Source organism: Sceloporus occidentalis, unplaced genomic scaffold (genome assembly GCF_023333645.1).
Source record: "Sceloporus occidentalis isolate IW3139 unplaced genomic scaffold, rSceOcc1.0.p SCAF_63, whole genome shotgun sequence".
Taxonomy (NCBI): domain Eukaryota; kingdom Metazoa; phylum Chordata; class Lepidosauria; order Squamata; family Phrynosomatidae; genus Sceloporus; species Sceloporus occidentalis.
In genome coordinates, this window is record NW_028317043.1 from 4,376,064 (window position 1) to 4,394,673 (window position 18,610).

At 40.3% G+C, this 18,610-nt stretch overlaps 1 protein-coding gene across 1 annotated transcript in view; it reads right to left on the reverse strand.

Moving 5' to 3' along the window:
* Window positions 1-18,056, reverse strand: part of LOC149287213 (sickle tail protein homolog) — a 128,257-nt gene extending 110,201 nt beyond the window's left edge. Inside the window, exon 1 of the mRNA XM_089493194.1 lies at window positions 17,769-18,056. Within this exon, the coding sequence (XP_089349320.1) occupies window positions 17,769-17,882 (114 nt within the window). The 5' untranslated portion in view covers window positions 17,883-18,056. The remainder of the gene's footprint in view (window positions 1-17,768) is intronic.
* Between the last annotated feature and the right edge of the window lie 554 nt (window positions 18,057-18,610).

Sequence of the window (18,610 nt, forward strand, 5' to 3'; positions counted from 1 at the left end):
GTATAAGGGCTGGCAGTTGAAGTATGTCTTTCTCTTCACATATTGTTACATATGGAGAGTAGGCTATACCAGGCTGGATGATGCCTTAAAATAAGATGACCCTCTGTTGAATATATAAAACATTATAATTTTATTTCATTAAACAGACATTTTATTTTATTTTTTTATTAATTTCCCCATAATATCGGACAGATTCTAGTCTGAAAGACAGAAACCGTTGTAATGGACAGCATGTTAAGAATTGGCACTACAGTTACTTTCAGTTTTGAATGTCAGCTCTTTACTAATTAAACACCATAAAGCCTGAGGTCTTTTATCTGATAACAACTAGTTGCAAGAAGATGGAGAGGTTAAAGCAGCCAGAGGGAAAGCTGCAGGAGCAGTGAGAGATAAGCGGGGGCCGGAGGGAGGCGGGATACATGTATATGTGTTTGTATGTATGTATGTATGTAAGCATGGATGTGTACTTTTGTGTATGTAAGCATGGATGTGTACTTTTGTGTATGTAAGCATGGATGAGTACTTTTGTGTGTGTGAGCATGGATGAGTACTTTTGTGTGTGTGAGCATGGATGTGCACTTGCGTGTGTGTTTGAGCATGGATGTGTAAGTAGGGTGAGATGGAGTGTGCGTTTATAGGAGGGACGAGGGGCAAAGAAGGAGGAAACAAGTTACTGAAGTTGGGGGGCCACGGGGGAGGGTATTTTTGCACCAGGGCCCATGGCTTCTAGTTACACCCCTGCTTGTAAAGGTTGCTGGGTCACTGAAAAGCTCACCACACTGGAAAAACTTTGATAGTTCGGTGGCCTTTCCACCTTCTTTCTCACCTTATAGATTACGGAGGGTATGGAGCTTTCGACTTTTGGCATGCTGGATAATCTGTGCATTGCATTCGAGGTTGGAGGAGTTTACAGACGCTCGATGTGCGTCACGCATAACGGGTATAGTAACAATACTGTATGCGATTTATCCAGGATAGCGAGGCACAAGGTACTCATTAATTTGCTTCTGGTGCAATCAGTCCCCCCCCCCCAGCTAAATCTCTGATCCTAGCAGACTAGCTTCCATAGACTGCATCAAAGGGCACCGCGTCATCACCCCAAGGTGCTCCATAGTGAGGGTAGAGACTGCGGAGGCCACGATAACCTACCCTTGGTAGCTGAGCCCCTGCCTAATTTATCTACCTTAAACAATATCATACTTAACAACGCATCATTTTCTGCCTTATGTAAATCTTCACAAAACTAAAACAGCAAGAATTGGTCTAATGTCCATAAACCTCACCAAACAAATACACTCATATGCTCACTAAACAATGCTCACAATCACAAAGCCAAGTGTCTCGAGAACAATTTAATCAGAGAAAAATGAGGTACCACAAAATAAAACAATGTATCACAGACAATTAACTTCCCCTGCAAATGAACGTGAATGTTATTTAAAAGTCAGCCAAGATAAGAGGGCTGGAGTTTAAGATATCTGTTCTTCTAGATGCTTCCAGTAATTACTTGACATTTTCATTAGGAATACAATTGCAACAATGCAATAAGCAGACTAAATTGTATTTCCTCCCCGAGGAGACACTAATGTACGCTCATCTAAAATATTGTCAGAATTTACGCTGCGGAAACTGATAATCAAAGATAGAAAGATATCCAACAAAATGACAATAATGGGATCTGAAAACCAACAAGCATTAGATCTTCACATAATGAACCCTCTACCACTAAAATACTGTTCATTTTTCTATGGTATGTGGGCTAAATATAAAAGTATATCTTATTATTTTGTTTGCATTAAATAAACCGTATTTAGAGATACTGGATCTGTTAACTGTTTATTTCCATTGAGTGTCATAGAATTTTATTCTATACCGGCTGCCAGCTTACAAAAAAGACTATCGTCAAAAAGATGGTCCCATTCAGTTCCCCAACTCTTTTATCCCAATTATCCCATAAGCACATATACATATATTGAATCTTCTTAAGGCTATTGATAAAAAAAAAAGATTGTCATGAAATCTTGGATTCTTGCCTTTTTTATTTTATATTAGTAAAATAACCAGTGCAGAACCACTTGTAAATCCCAAAGATTGCACTTATTGTACCAATCAGACCCCATGATATTTTTGGGAAGTCCCACAGGTTTTTTTTACCACCTTCTTTACTGTAATTTACCTGATTGAAGGACTATAGCCCCTAGAGGTCTTGAGAAAGCCAACAGTGAGATCTGTGGCCATATCTCATTGCTCAACATATGGGACCACCCAAAGATCTACAACTTCAGTGAAATGCTTACGCAGCCCGCTAGCAATATGTCATCTGAATCTTCTGACATTAAACATTTCTGACCTTATTTCACAGAAACATTCAGGTTTTGCTGTTGTTTCGTGTCTCATGGGTAGCAATCAGAATGAAATTATGTTTTTTATGATAAATGAACTAAATGAAGCTGCTCCATTTGTAAAATGTCAACACACCGAATGCAATGTCTGCTTCAGTTGTCAGGAACCTTCATTATTTACAGTAGTTTCCCTTTAAGGACAGCAGAAATAAGTACAGTAAAATCTGATAAATTGTTACTAGATTTCATTTCAAAAACTTGATATACGGCCCCGCAGCCTTCACATAAATACACGAAGGAGCCATTGTCTATTCCATCTGATATATGTCCCCAGTGTTCTATAGGCATTCCACCACAATGGAAGACCATCACGAGATAAAAATCAGGGAAAGCGATGGAACGTATACAATGCTTTAAGAATAAATCAGCCTGGTTAAAACACTGTTTCTACCTTTCTTAATCCTGACTGGTGTTGGGAACCTGCGCAGCACAGAGACGCAAAGCTTTTCTCCGATTTCTGGTTCCTTACATCAGAGGAGACTTGCTGTTCCATATCTTGAGATTCCAGTCTGGCTGCAGAGTTGGCACCGGGGGCATGGAGGCTCTAAGGCAGTCCTGGCATCCGTACCGCCTGCCTTACTCATGTACCTACATGCTTAGCTCCATTCGCACACAGGTTCCCGGATATTCCAGTGCAACACTCATCTGCCTGTCGGAGTACTGGTTTTTCATGGGTGAAACAGTAAATAGGAGAAGGTAGGTGTGGTTACTGTGTTTAAATGACTCTTTCGCTTCTGCCCATAAAAGAACAGATCAACTCTGGAATCCAGATCCACCGACAGAACACTACAGACTCATCTGTCAAACATACAAAGGCACTAATCCGGAGAATACCCCGTGTGTGCGATAAAGAAGTACACACTTTTCTGTATACTTCTATAAATCATGTGAAAAGTGGAAAGATACTTTATTCGTTTTATGTCATTTGTGCGATTGTTGTAATGTAATACAGTGTTTTATTTTAAATGAGAACAAACTTTTTCACGGCATAAGCGAAAACAAGCAAAACTGCGTTGGGTTGCAAAACTTAAACTGAAAAATAACCTGAATATATTTAAAACTTCATTAATTTTATCCGCATGGAACTCTTTTGGGTCCTCCAAAAAAAAAAAATCTGATTTGCAACGATTTTAGTAAAGTTAATGATTGCTCGAGAATCTGGTAAAAAGTGGAGCAGCCATCCAAAAAAGTTATAGTTACCTGAACACAAATTTGGACTGGTTTTCTGGAAAAGTGGACAGTATGTGTTGGGCAGGTTCCTGATGGTGCTACGCACTTACCTTTGTTTCCACTTGTGTGGCAGATAACGTTCTGTATATACCGTATTTTTCGCTCCATAAGACGCAGTTTTTTTCCTCCCAAAGTAGGATGAAAAATCAGCCGCGTCTTATGGAGCGAAGATGCAGGCGGGGAGGGGGGGGGGGGCAACGATATACCGTATTTATCGGCGTATAACACGCACTTTTTTAACTAAAATCCGGAGCTTAAACCCTACCTGCGTGTTATACGCCGATAAATCCGGGGTCGCAACTGAGGCAGGCGGCGGCGGCGGCCGCCAGCAGAGGAGTCCTGGATTTCTGCCAGTCAGGGGGGCCCAAGGGGTGCCGAGCGGTTGCTGAAGACAACCGCTCGGCAACTCTCGGGCCCCCCTGCCTGACAGATATACAGGAATCCTTTGCTGGCGGCGGCCGCCGCCACTGCCGCCTGCCTCAGCGCTTCAACTCCTGTGTTGGAAGCGTTTGTCTCGGGTGCCGGAGCTTTACGCTGGGCGCCGGCATATGACGTCAGACGCCGGCGCTCAGCAGTGAAGCGCCGGCACCCGAGACAAACGCCTCACGCTTCCAACACAGGAGTTTAAGGTAAGTGACCGGGGCGGGGGGGGGGAGATCCTGAGAAGGGGGGGTTAGGGAGTTAGAGGGGAGATACTGAGAAGGGGGGTTAGGGAGGGAGGTCTTACTGTGTGTGTCTTACTGTGTGTGTGTGTGTGTCTTACTGTGTGTGTGTGTGTGTGTCTCACTGTGTCTGTGTGTGTCTTACTGTGTCTGTGTGTGTCTTACTGCGTGTGTCTTACTGTGTTCATAGCTTATTCAGTTATTGTAATAAATATTTTAGCCCATTTTTTAGCTCAAAATATTTTTTCCTTTTTTTTCTCCTCTAAAATCTAGGTGCGTCTTATCAGCAGGTGCGTCTTATAGAGCGAAAAATACGGTACTTATACTGTATATACTAGAAGTTAGGAGGTGCGATACTCTGGTTCATATTCCAGATAAATTAGATGTAATGTAAGGAAGTTTTACTTTGCTGAGAGGGTGGTAGATAAATAGAACAGCCTCCCAGCAGAAGTTGTAGATGTTTGTATTTCTACAGGCGTTCAACAGCCACAATTTGCCCAATAAAAGTAAATTAAAATGATTAAATTGTTTTCATAGGTCAAAATGGATTAGGTTGGTATGCTATATTATTGCTCTAATGTGGCAAGAAATTAAGAAATATAAAATTTTTGTGTAAAATATGTGACTTTGAAACATCACTCGAGGTTTTAGCTCGTGACATAATTGGCCATACCGGCCAAGGGCTGGATACACGTGGCTGTAAGTTGAGAGCATGTAAGAGCACAGTGCGTGACCGCGTGCATCCCGTACATCCTTCATTGGCTGTTAGCCTTCGAGTGCCAGCACCAGTTTTAATCCTCAGTGAGACTGCGTCTGAAGACGGCTGGTGCTGGTTCCTGGGGAATTCCAATATGGCGGCAAAGGTGCAAGAAAAGCTGTCTGTGGGTACCGTAGGTGTGCATGCACCCCACTCATCGGGCAACTTAACGGCACAAAGATAAATAGCAAACATAAGATTTGGAGTGCCTTTTATCCTGTGCATTTATAGATGAAATAGATGTAGATTTCCCCTTCAACGTTAAAAGGCCCACCTCAGCTGTTATATTGGTTCAGGGTCCGCATACTGTATATCTCTGTCATCCCCACCCAACTGTCCCACTCAAGTTAAATATTTGTATTAAATGCCCATAAGGTATTTAGGGTATATATATATAGGGTATTTATCATACTTTTGGGTCTAGACCACCCACTCTGGGACTTCCATGTTTTTTTATAATGTTTTTTATTAACACGTGCTCCATACATTTATTGCATCCACAGTAAAGCACGGGTCACAAAAAATCACTATGCGATTAGGGGTAGTTTATTCTCAGGTTGTGTGACTCTGGGTGCAGCCTTTACGTTAAGCAGCAGGTATCAATACAATGGTAATTTATACTAAGTAAAACCTGTCAAACTTGAACAGGAGATCTCGCCTAATAAATTGTAAGCCTACAAGGGCAAGGCCCTTTTTCCTTCTGTATCTGTATGTTGTGAAGTGCGTTCATGTATTTGTCCATTTTGTAAATTGTTAATTTTAATATTGTTATTAGTTTTCTCTTCCCTACAGAATCTGTTGGCACCCTATAAATGATAAGTAATGTAGGAATGTAATTGTGTATCACAATTACGTCACAAGCTAAAACCTCGAGTGATGTATCAAAGTCACATATTTTAGACAAAAATCTTACATTTCTTAATTTCTTGCCACATTAGAGCAATAATATAGCATACCGACCTAATCCATTTTGACCTATGAAAACTATTTAATAATTTTAATTCACTTTTATTGGGCAAATTGTGGCTGTTGAACGCCTGTAGAAATACAAACATCTACAACTTCTGCTGGGAGGCTGTTCTATTTTTCTACCACCCTCTCAGCAAAGTAAAACTTCCTTACATTACATCTAATTTATCTGGAATATGAATTGTACCTCCTTACTTCTGCCCCCGATGAATCGGGACGCTGGGGTGCGGAACTTGGGAGGTAGAATGTCACCCAAACTGGCAGCTCTACTGTGCATGTGCACAATTCTGCGCTATATGCACGACGGAGAAGGAAATTGGGACAGGAGGATTGCGGTCCCAAAATCAACTGAGCTCGGCAGGAGGTAGAGCTCGGCAGGACAAAGTGTGAAAATCAGGACTGTCCCCGGCAAAGCGAGACAGTTGGGATGCATGGAGTACACATGGAGTCTCAATCGTGTCTATAAATACATGATTAAGAGATTTACAGCAAGGATGGTTGACATGGAGCTCTTGAAATCTGGTCGAGCTATCAGTCGACTCAGTAACTGAGCTGCCAACTCCATTTAATTCAAACTTTAGTGAATAGACCAATAATGACTTGCAGAAGGGGCTGCTCGTGTTAAACTAACGTGTATATTCTACATGATTTCTGTAATATTAAAGAAACATTACGCAGAAAATGACTTTTCCTAATTGTTCACTAAGGACACTTAAGATGCTGAATGTTATCTTTGTAGAGTGCTTTGTTAGATGCGTATCTGGATATCCGCGCCAATAAACACTTCAATACATTTAGCTTGATGGACTTTTCGCAGCCTGACTATACCAGCTGTAACAAGGGTTTTTAAAGCGGTTCCTATAAGATTGACTGAACATTAGCATCTATTAATTCCATGCGGACACACTACAAATGATACATTAAATTGTTTAATTAAAAGCATCTTTAAAAAAAATACAGCTTGGCTGGGAGTTTATAAGCCCTGAGCTGTCAACTCAGTTTGTAATCACTTCTTTAAGTGTACAGACTGGTCCATCGGGTGGCTATTCATTGACAGGGGACAAGGCGGGGATCACCGTTTCCATACGGCCAGCTCCGATATAAAGCCAAAGCCCCACTGGGATCCAACCATTTGTGAATAGCTAGCTATGCCTTCTAAGTATGGTGCAGTCTAGAACATAGAACACAGCAAATAAATAGGAAACATTACAGGAACATTCTAGATCTAGTGTTGTGTAAAATGTATATATGGGGCTCCAATGCATTTTACTGCATGCCTATAGGGAATGGATAATAGAAAATGAGATTTCAGCTCGGGTTCAATGGAGGGTCTACAACCCAAGTGGGTACCGGAGTACCCTTCCTGCTTTTAGGAGAGGGAACCATAAAATGGATTGGAGGTTCTTTTTCCCATATATACATTAAAAAAGTAATTCATTTCTGTGTTTTGTATTATTTTTTTATTGGTCTGTCTTGTCGGAAAAAAATCAAAATTATTGAATAAAAAATTATTAAAAACAAAAAAAATGATTCAGTTTGGAGAGTCTGTCCCTAAGGTAGGAAGGTGTAGAATTATTTTTTTTTTAAAGCAAAATAATTTTACTAATGGCTTGATGTCATTCTCTTAAACATGTTTTTGTGAATAAAATGCTACAGTCATTTTTTTATGGAATGCATGTCAGCAAAAAAAAAATGCACTAATAAGAAGGAATCATTCTTTTATGGGCTGCGTTAAGTTTTTAATTGTTCGGGATGTTTAAGATAATTGATATCCTAACTCACCATACAGTAAGGGGCAGACTTAGTGTCAGTACCCTCCCTGTAAGTATATGGGGTAACAAAAGAGAAGGTAACATGTTCCAGATGGTTTTGGGAAAACATTGAGAAACTGATCAACTCAACACTTAGAACACTTATGACTTCTGCTTGTTTTTCTGAAATTAATTTTTACTGAGATCGAATAAAGTTAGAATTTTTATATTTCCGGGCATCTGTGGCTACTTCTCTTCATTGGACGAGTAAGTGGGCTGTTTGAGGATTTTTCAGGCAATAGGTTTGCCCCCTGACTCCGGAAGCTTTTTTTTTACTATATTCTCTACCGAAAGCATTCACCATGATTTAGAGAAATATTACGGTACATTTTTGATAGCAGCTAAACTGCTATAGCCCATAAGCAGAAATCAATGGATGTTCAATCATTAAGAAAAGAAGTAAAAATCCAGGAACCAGACAGAAATATCTACACCCTGACTCCTTTACATACTGCCTACGGTAAACGATGGAACGACACAGTCTAAATCACACGGAAGGACACTATGACTAAGGAAAATCTACGGAGGAACAAATATTATTGGCATTGCCATAAAGAACCAACTCAGTGCAAAGTTTGTGCAGGGAAAGTCACCCAAAATACCCCTTGGCTTACAACAATGGCAATAATTATCAGTTTCGGGACAGTCCACGTAAAGTGGACCACATTGTGCTATAATGTTTGCTCTCCTCACTTTTAGGTTATAAGTTGGCACTCTGTCTTGGCATTTAGTAATGTAAAAGATATTTACCGGCGGGTCCAATTTTCACACATTGGGGGTTAGATCTGTCTCCTGTCCTGTGTTCGGAAATATTATATTATAAATGCATGTAGTGAGGGAGGCTGAGATTTGCAGAAGGAGAATGTTCGGATTTTTGGGGGCTTTTATTCGCTGTGGCCCTATAAACAAATATGTCTTTGCTTGGAGTACGCGCTCCCCAACATTGTGTAAAGTCTTCGCTAGCGGTAGCTGCATACAGAAAGCTTATTAATAATCTCCGAGCATCGCGCGCAGCTCTGTAAACAGCAGAAGACGAGTGCAGTAATTAATGAACCTCAGAGTTTTCAGCCTAGTTAACAGCCGTATAAATAACATCAAACCCAATCACAGATGGTAAGCGACAGCCACTTATTTTTAACTGTCACTGTATTGAGACTGTTTGATTAAATATATTACTTTTAAGACTAACAGTTTATGGGCAACCATTTTTCCCAAGAATACCTTTGAAGACCTGCATTGTTGAGTTTATAATGGATGGTCCGGGAAGAAATGTAACAATTTGTTTTCTCACTGGTGCTTTGTCAATGCCAGAGGGGGTAGCATGAGACTCTCTACATTACTCAATGGCTTGAGACGCTCTCTAAGAGTCTGTAACCTGTACATCAAGACGTGGGGCCACCTTAAATGGCCAGTGACCTAACTACATTCCGGTTGGCAACCGCATAAGTAACTTTACTAAGGATTTGGTCTCGTTTTGGCTATAGGATCATTTAGTCTAGTAGGTCAGATGCTAACTTTTATATAAAAAAAATAACAAACACTTCATATCACTATATGGCCAGTTGGCCACCGTATTGTAAAGCACTGTAGACCTTTCATGTGATTTGTAAAAAAATACATATTAATAAGCAATTTTTTACATTTTATACTAATTTATTCACAAAAACTGCATGCTTCAGTATAGCTGGGTTTTCACCGGGTATTTTTATTTATAATAAACAATACATATTGGTGTGCTTCCAATTATCCCAATAAAGGCTAACGAACATGATCACATTCCGAAATACTCAAAGAGTACACACACATTCTTCCCAAGTGTCCTGGTTTTCACAAGCACAGTCCTGCGCTCAGGATCACACATAATCCCAAATGTTTTGGTAATCAAACACATTTGATGTTTTTAAACTTTTCAGATCCAGCTTCTGTTTGTGATAGAATCATTTTAAAGCTTTTCATTTGTTTCAGGCATGTAAAATGAATCCAAACATTACACAGTTTCAAGGCAAAGAAATCAGGGGGGAAAAACTGTTGTTTTTCCCCCAAAATTGTGCCTGATGTATTACACAAAATTCTGCATTTTTTAATGGGGAAATATGATAAGGATATATAATGAGTCAAGCGAGGGCCATCTGCCTTCTCTGTGCGATCGGTGTTAGTTCACAAGTTAAAACAGGTATCTGAAATAACTTGGCAGACAAAGTATCCCGTCAGCACAATTTTCTGAATTTAATCACAGATTTCATGCATTATGGAATGCGTTTATGCGCCGTATATGAAAATAGGAAAAATAACACATAAGAGAACTTGATGTAAAGTACTAGCTTTTCACGGTCACTTTGGTAATTAACGGGCTTTGTCAACGTAGAATCCAGACTTTACTTCCAGAGAAAACCTAGAACTTTCCAAAATGTGTGATATGTGCTAATATACAGGGAATCCATGTGCGTATCACTTAGTGGCCCTACAAGGTGGACCTTCCAACATCATCAATGGCCGAAGAAGAAAATGGTTTACCAAGACTTTTTATGTGACCTATTAATAGTAACTTCGTAAGGTATTAAAAATAATACTTGAGCATCTTTTGTAAAGAAAATCTATCCTGTTTTAATACTCAGTAATGTAACTTTTGGTCCGTGGAATGCTCTGATACATTCTTACCCATCAAACTTTCTGACCTCGTAGAAAAGAAGAACATCCGTGGAGAAAAGAGGGAGACGGGATTTGGGACCCAAAGAGGGACTGTCTCGTCTGAACAGGGACACTTAGAAGTTATTTAATTTGATAGTTGGACGTTCTGTGGAATTTAATAAATTAACAATAACATTAACACACGTTAAAACATAAGGAGAAGAGGGCCCTGGTCTGAAGAGCTTACAATCTCATCATTTGGTTTGCATCATGGCTTATAAACTCTTTTTCTTCAGAAGAGCTCATTTTGTAATGATAGATGATTATGTGAGGATAAGGCTGAGTTGCATCGGCTAGTAATGTCACAGTGAGGGTTAGACCTATTTTTCAGATGAGTGCTCTAGACGAATTGGGATTTGGACAAAAAATTCAAAGATTAGATGCGACAGGGTTACAGCCGCGTGAACGGTGTCAGCCCTGCCTTGGTCCACCTCTAACCGCAACCTCTTAATACCAAAGTGTCCCACTTGCTGGGTATGGCCTCGGGATATGGATCAGGCTGCTAAAGAGCCAGGGCTGACCTAGAGGCACCGAATGTCACTCGACGTGTTCTGCAAAACTAAACAATTCTCGTGAACCCGATTAGAAACTGGATCTACTACCTCAAAAACAAGTTTTGTCTCGGCCGCCTCAATGTCCTTCAAACCAACATGTAAATAGCATGTAACCTTTCATGTGATCTGGAGGAACAACTCCGTGTAATACCACACGCGAGAATCTTTCCATACCCCCTTTTCATGTTCCATATACACACGAGAACGAATAAATAGCGTTGGATATTTCTTATACCTAATGATATCATAAAATAATGTAAAAAGATGCACAGATATTATTAAAACACTTGCACTTGTATTAGCGTTTGAAAGCCTGTATTCCGACTGGTATAGAAATGCGATGATCAGGAAACCAGATGTGGTGTAAGGAAGATTTACTTTACTGAAAGGATGGTGGATGAGTGGAACAGCCTCCCAGCCGCAGTAGGAATTTAAACATGCACAGGGTAAGCATATGGCTTTCCCGAAGATAAGACGAGACAGAGGAATCATTATGGTTTGAGTCTTTGCATTAGGAAAACGGGGCGACGAATGGGTCTTATCTGCTTCTACAACATTACACAGTTCCTTCAGAACGTGGCCCATCATTGATGAAAGATGCAGCACACAAACACAAAACAAGATTAAAAAGGACATTGTGTCCGGGGGGCAGACAACTTGAAATCCAATAGTAGAATATATTAAAATCTGCGGAACAGATATTAACCTCAAGATGATAACTGATGAGAATTCTGAAAGGTCACCGCGTAGCCAATGCAAATTCTAAACTCCCCCAGCAACACAGGTTCAGCCTGTCTGAGCAGAACGCTCCGAATTTAGGAGAAAGACTTTATTAGCGCAGAAGAGCATCTCTCTTTGGGGTCCGAATCCAACACTTATACCCCGTTCCCCAATTTCCCATCCAAGATCCGGAGCTAGTAAAACAAAACACAATTCTATTAGCGCCGGCCATGCGCTGCAGAGCTGATCCGTGCATGCGCAAAGGGTTAAACCGATTCATGCCTTTAAGTTAAGTGTCAGTTTTCAACTTTTTTTGTTTGCACTGCAATTACCCATGTGTCCCAGAGCTAACCCTTTAAATAAGTCTTCTGGCTCAACTAGAACACTTTAGCTTTTTTTTTTTTTTTTACAACTTTAAAGGGAGATTCTTTTACGGTGTTTACAGAGAGACCGAGCCGCTGAGTGATGCCAAGAAAAGAGAATTCAGGCTTCTTTTAACAACCCCATTTCTTTTTTTGTCCAGATGACACAAATTTGCTACGTATCCAAAAACAGACTGTTTGCGTACAAACATGTTAAACAAAAAAAAAGGCTAGCCCTTTTTCACAGGAAAACGTGAAAACTTAACAGTAACTTTATAAAGCTGGACCATTTAAAGTCAAAGATTCTGCCAGAAGCTTTAATAGTTCAATGCGGAGGATCAAGACATTTTTATTAACTCATCATAACACGATGCAGGTGACTTCGCACCCATTACTTTACATTTATATATATATAGCACCAGCAGATTCCGTAGCGCTGTTATAATAAGGAACAATGAAAATATTTAATAAATTAACGATAACATTAACACACGTTAAAACATAAGGAGAAGAGAGCCCTGGTCTGAAGAGCTTACAATCTCATAATTCGGTTTGTATCATGGCTTATAAACTCTTTTTCTTCAGAAGAGGTCATTTTATTATCATTACATTGACTGTGATGAGGAATTCTAACAACGTATAACGTCAAATGAACCTTTTCTTCATACAGAACGTAATGTAATGTACCAAACATTTCCAGTCCATGGATCAAATGGCAGAATTCAAGTGCAAGGGCGCCTATATGCCCGGGGGCATCCATGGTTGCCCCACGCGTACGGATGGCACCTTAGCAGTTAAATCCCAAATCCCAGGTACTTAACGTTGTTTTGCAAACAGCCAAAGGATTTTGGTTTCTCAGTCACAGGATCCATTGTTGCTGTAAACGCAGTACCCGAGGCAATCAATTCTGTGTTATTCATATCCTGACGGCAAGCGACAGATCACGGCTCATCACGCAACCTCACCTTACAGTCCGGAGCAAACATCTTCTATCTAAGAAACCTTTAATGGAATTAAGAGCCAACCATTCACTATACAGAAGTACCCAGAATAAGACAAGATCCAGAACATCATCATAAGTTTCATTCAAGTCCCCTTTTGTATTAGAATCACATATGCTAAAACCTCTCAGATATCCAGAATGCATGCGAGGATATGTCCCGTATTTGATTGTACGCTCTGCAGGCTGCGATGCCCAATGTCGGCGTACGTACTCTTATAACGCCTCTATACCCGCTGCACGTATATAACACCTCCCGTGTAATACACTGTAGAACAGGTAAAGTAATTAGCAATTAGCATACAGCCAACTCGCAGAACATTAATCACAATCTATTGGCAAACAGATCCTTTCATTCATTTTTATTTTTTTAAACGTTCTAGAATAAGGGAGACGGGCGTGCAGTTGGTGAAATTATTATTATAAAATATTCCAATATTTTAGATCTTTCTTAAAGCGGAAATTATTAAACAGTTTCAATAAATATACACAAATCTATCACGCAAGCTGCAAACTCTTACGATGCACTTTAAAAAAAATAATAATCTATATATATATTTTACAAAGGAAAGAAAAAAAATGCTCAATTTCTTTAAAAATAAAGTCCTTTAACCCTTACAAGACTATCCACTACCTGATACTACCTGACATGTCCACATTGTTTTGGTAAGTAGGAATGTTACAAAATATATAAAAATATGTTGGGTTTATTGTACCTACCATGAAAATTCGCCGTGTCCCGTGGTGGAAAAAGCGAAGCCAAGTTCCCACGCGAAGTCAAACCATGGAGCCGGGCGTCTGATTCCTTTCGTGCATTCAGGTAAAAACCAGCCCCATGTCACTCCTGTACCTGCACGAAAAGCGCTTCCTTCTCTAGGATTTTTTTGAAAGCTGTAACATGTTGCTTTGGATGTCTTGACACGCTCCCAACCGTGACTTCATACTATCGCCATGGTTACTAACCCCACCTGGCGAACTCCATACAAAAGATCGTTTTTTTAGGTCTTTTTTGGATAATTTTAAATTTCGCTAGTCTGTGCCCAAAGAAAACACGCAGTATGCCGCTTGTGACACGGACACCTTTTAGCTGCCTGCTCTGCGCATCCCGCGTTAGGACATTGAATGAGTTTTGTGGAGGGGCCACTAGTTTTAAACAATAGGTTTTTGGTGATCTGCCCCTCCCTGTCTGCCACTAGGTTTCCCTGGCAGCTCGTCTTCACGGCGAGGGCTCCGACTTCTGCCCAAGCAGGTTTTTCCGTTTTTGCACAGCCTCTGGCCTGATATCTCCCTTCGAAAAAACAAAAAAGTCATTTCGATTTAGTGTGTTTTTACAGCCCCCGGTGTTTTTGTTGTGTTGCAAAACTCACATGGCTTTTGGAGCGAGAAAAAAAGTTTTTAACTTTACGCGAATAATTGATCAGCCCGTTACGGAAATAATGCACGGCTCTGTTTGCAAACTCTTTGGATGACAGAGCTATGGGCAACTCGGCCCCTGCAAGGGTTAATGAGGTCAGATTGTGCTGGGAGTAGGACTAATGGGTGAAGGATTCTGTTATTTTTGTAATTTTATCAATGAAATAAAAAAACAAAATTACGCACTGAAAACAGGCACAAGAAAAAACCTTGCCGGCCCTTGAACTCCCATCATGCTAAGCCAGCTGCTGCGCGTAAGTGTTAACTGGCTGCTTACTAACTTTCACTTGCCAGCATTTCAATAGTAAATAAAATTGCAAACACTGATAAATGCCTTCAATTATTTTGATAATAAGATTGTAAGCTCGCTCTTTCTATGTAATACCGAATATCCGCAAGGGGGAAATGCGTTGAGCCCCCGTGTTTGCGCGCCTCCTGTACTTGCACACAAAAGCAGCAGCGCATGCGCAAGCACTCCACGCTGTGTGCTGCTGGTAAATGACATCAGAAAGCATAGCTCTCGGCAGCCCCAATTTTGTTGTGACAGTCCCGACAAAGGCTGTATACTTCTCAGGGTATATTCCCATTTTTGGGACTGCTGGCAATTTAGTATACATGGCGTTAAGATTTTTTTGGGCCGAGCCGCACATGGCGTTGGAGCCGCTCCAGTGTCCTAGCAACGGAATAACCGGCAACCTTGGTATGAGGAAGCAGCTGAGCGGTGTTTCTGCTCGTATTTCACGGAGACAGGGACACAGAAGCAATATCACTTGGCTTTACTTCTTTCTGATAAAATGGGGCATGACGGCCACTTTCATTCACCCCGATCCCCGAGCGTACCCTCGGGACCTATGTCCTGGGAAGGTCACTGGTATATACATTAAAAACTTCACTGAGACGCCAAGGAGAAACGACTGGTTTCACGTCAGCGTAAACAGGTCTGCAGACAGTCAGTGCTAGACCACATAGAACCGCTAGGAATAAGCCCCATACTTCTCAATCACAAATACTGCTCTGGCTATTCACGACATGCGGAGCCCCCTTCACCCACCAAAATGATCCTTTAAATCTTTTTTTGCTTATGTCCCTTAATAACTGACAGCCTCTTTAATAACGACCGGCAAAAATTTGTAAAAATCTCAAAGTCTAAGCATTTTTGGTCAAGAATTATGTTTTCGGGAACAATGTGACAACCGGGGGGGGGGGAGGGAGAAACGTAGGGCTCCTATTCTAGCTAATCAACCATTGTATACCCCACTTTGTGTGCTTTGCGTTGCCTTTAGACTCTATGTGTATATATAATCAGCACCAAGAACCTTCAAGATAAAATATGAGCCAAACATTCCCATTTAGCATTTCACGTGACATTGCTTGAAAACATTAAACATTTCTGCAAATTCCATCTACAGTCCCACCCTTGTGATAACTCAACATACAGCACCCGCGAACGCAGAATATTTGCCTTAATCTTGTCTTAAAACAATCAAATACCAAATAAGGTAATTTTCCTGCAACGTTCACCGACATTCTTACGTTTTTCCCCCCCCCTGGATCCCTCACGTACACACGTACACGTATTTAATAGTTAAAGTGTGTTTAGTGGAATATTTCAGCGTCTTGCTCTCAAATTACACAAAGCAGAATGTTTTAAGACAGGCACAGATTATTTGTGATCTCCGGGATCATCACCTGCATTGCAGATTTCCTCCAAGACATTCATTTTAAACTTGTTAGGCAAGTTTCTTTTTTTCTAACAAAATATATCTAAAATAATAGAGATAATAATGAAAGAAAGAGACTAACATCACAAAGACATCAGCAGGGGGACAAAAGTGCAGGGGTCTTTGGTATCCCCAAATGTCCTACATCTTCAATGTCCCAAAGGAGCGAGGTGCCTGAAGAAGAGACCTGAATCTTGCAATCCATTATACGTCAGTTAGGAAGTCTGAGGAAGCTCAGACGTCAATCTTTTCACTCTTGCTACATTATAACATTCTTGGCTTCTGGATTAATCATGATTTAATCATATGATTCTAGCTTCTTGGTGTCACAGTATTATAATAACGTTATAACGTAAGTTAGGTTGAAAAAAGTCCATCAAGTTTTACTCTTCTACGTATCCCTCCTGCTTTTGACGCAAGAAGATATGGACCACACAGTCCATCCTCTCCAGTACTCCTCCCTCCATTGGCAAATGGCTTCTGGAGCAAAAAAAAATCTCTTGTGACTCCACTGACCCACTTTACATAGCGTGGGATGATAATTTAAGTGTTACCAAAAGTTATCATTATCATCAGCCCTGATATCATTTTGCTTTGTCCTGACGAAGGTCATACGTGGCCGAAACATTGGCAAGTAAGACAATAAAACTGTGGCCGTTATTAGAATGTACATGGTGTACCTTTTTGACAGTAGGTAGGGGTTGCACCATCCCCGCAGCAGATTACGCAATACTGGGCTCCCATACATAAATTATACACATACCGGTACAACCAGAGTTGCATTCGATGTAAAGGAGACTGAGAAATGAGAATCCACTTTAAATTATAAAAGGTTGCCGTCATTTATTCTGTAGTAAATAATTAATAAAGAGTGATTATATTGAGAAAGCCATATGAGTATAATCACTTTTAAATTAGGATTTGCCCAAATGACAAACAAAACCACTTACACATGATATTTAAGAAAACAACCAATTACGGCATACAAATATTACTCATATTAACTTCTCCGTTGGCATTTTGCATGGCGATGTGTAACCACCAATAACTCAGCTCTATGTGAAACACTAAAGCATTATGTATAGCACCTAAACGTCGTTTCCAGTTTATGGGCAGTTTCGGGAATCTGGGATTACCAGTGAACTCTATTAAAATGTGAGCCCTTCTCGGTCACTAACGTGAACTTACAATTTGCATAGCAAATAATCATAAACACATATTCAACTAGGATCTGTGGCAACTGTATACGTGCAATCAATAAATCCAACACTCACAAATTGTTTATACATGGCAACCTGTTCGCGTGTGAAGTCACAGGTTTATCATGTCACATCAGGAGTTTCCTGATGTTTCTTTTGATTATTGATGTTCCAAAACAGTCAAACAACAAACGGGAACATTCTACATTTTTATGGACTCCAGGTGGCCCTCATACAGTGAGACATCCAGAAGAAGACCACCATGGCTGTATCATGTTACCTGGTCTCTTAGGCGCTCCTGATGACCCATAATCGCAGTGGCATGATGAGGGTATTTGTACTTGAGATGCTCCAGAAAAGCCTCTCTTTTTCTGTCCATTTCCGATGTCTGCATTCCGAGAATCTCTTTGGAACTTCGAGGCCCACCTACAGTATGTCTCCTGGGGATATTCCGTCCAGATTTGGGTGGAATGTGAATATTTCCATTAGACAGGTTCTCCTTTGATTGATGACATTCTTTATCTTCTAATGATGTTCCGTGAATATTATTTTTTGTTTGGCCTAAGAATATATAAACATAATATATAATATTTTAAGATTCAAAATGCTGAAAACACGTATCATGCATATAGAAAAACTAAAATTACATTTCTGATAGTTGTGCATTTCGATGCTAGAGGTTTGATAGCTCAAGTCCATGGCATGTAAAGGCTTAAAAACAAAAGATACTTTATCTGCAATATTGAAATAAAGACACAACTAAAAGTTAGCTATGTTTCTAATATTAAGTAAGTCAATTTGTTATGTTACATACTACTTGTTATGTCCTGTCTACCCATTGTACAGCGCTATGGAATTTGATGGCGCTATATAAAACAATAAATAATAATAATAAATAATAGTAATATTAACCTGGCCTGTGTGTCCTCGGATGTTTCATTCTTTGAGACAACTAATTACCGTATTTGCTCGAAGTCTGACTATGAGACGACTAAGATCCAGATCCCCCGCAGCTGCAGGGGACCTGGATCCTCCTGTCTCAACCCCCCCGCCCCACTTACCTGTACTTCAGAGTCCCCGGTGTGCAGCTGTCATGTAGCTGGGGCAGCGTGTAGACTCACG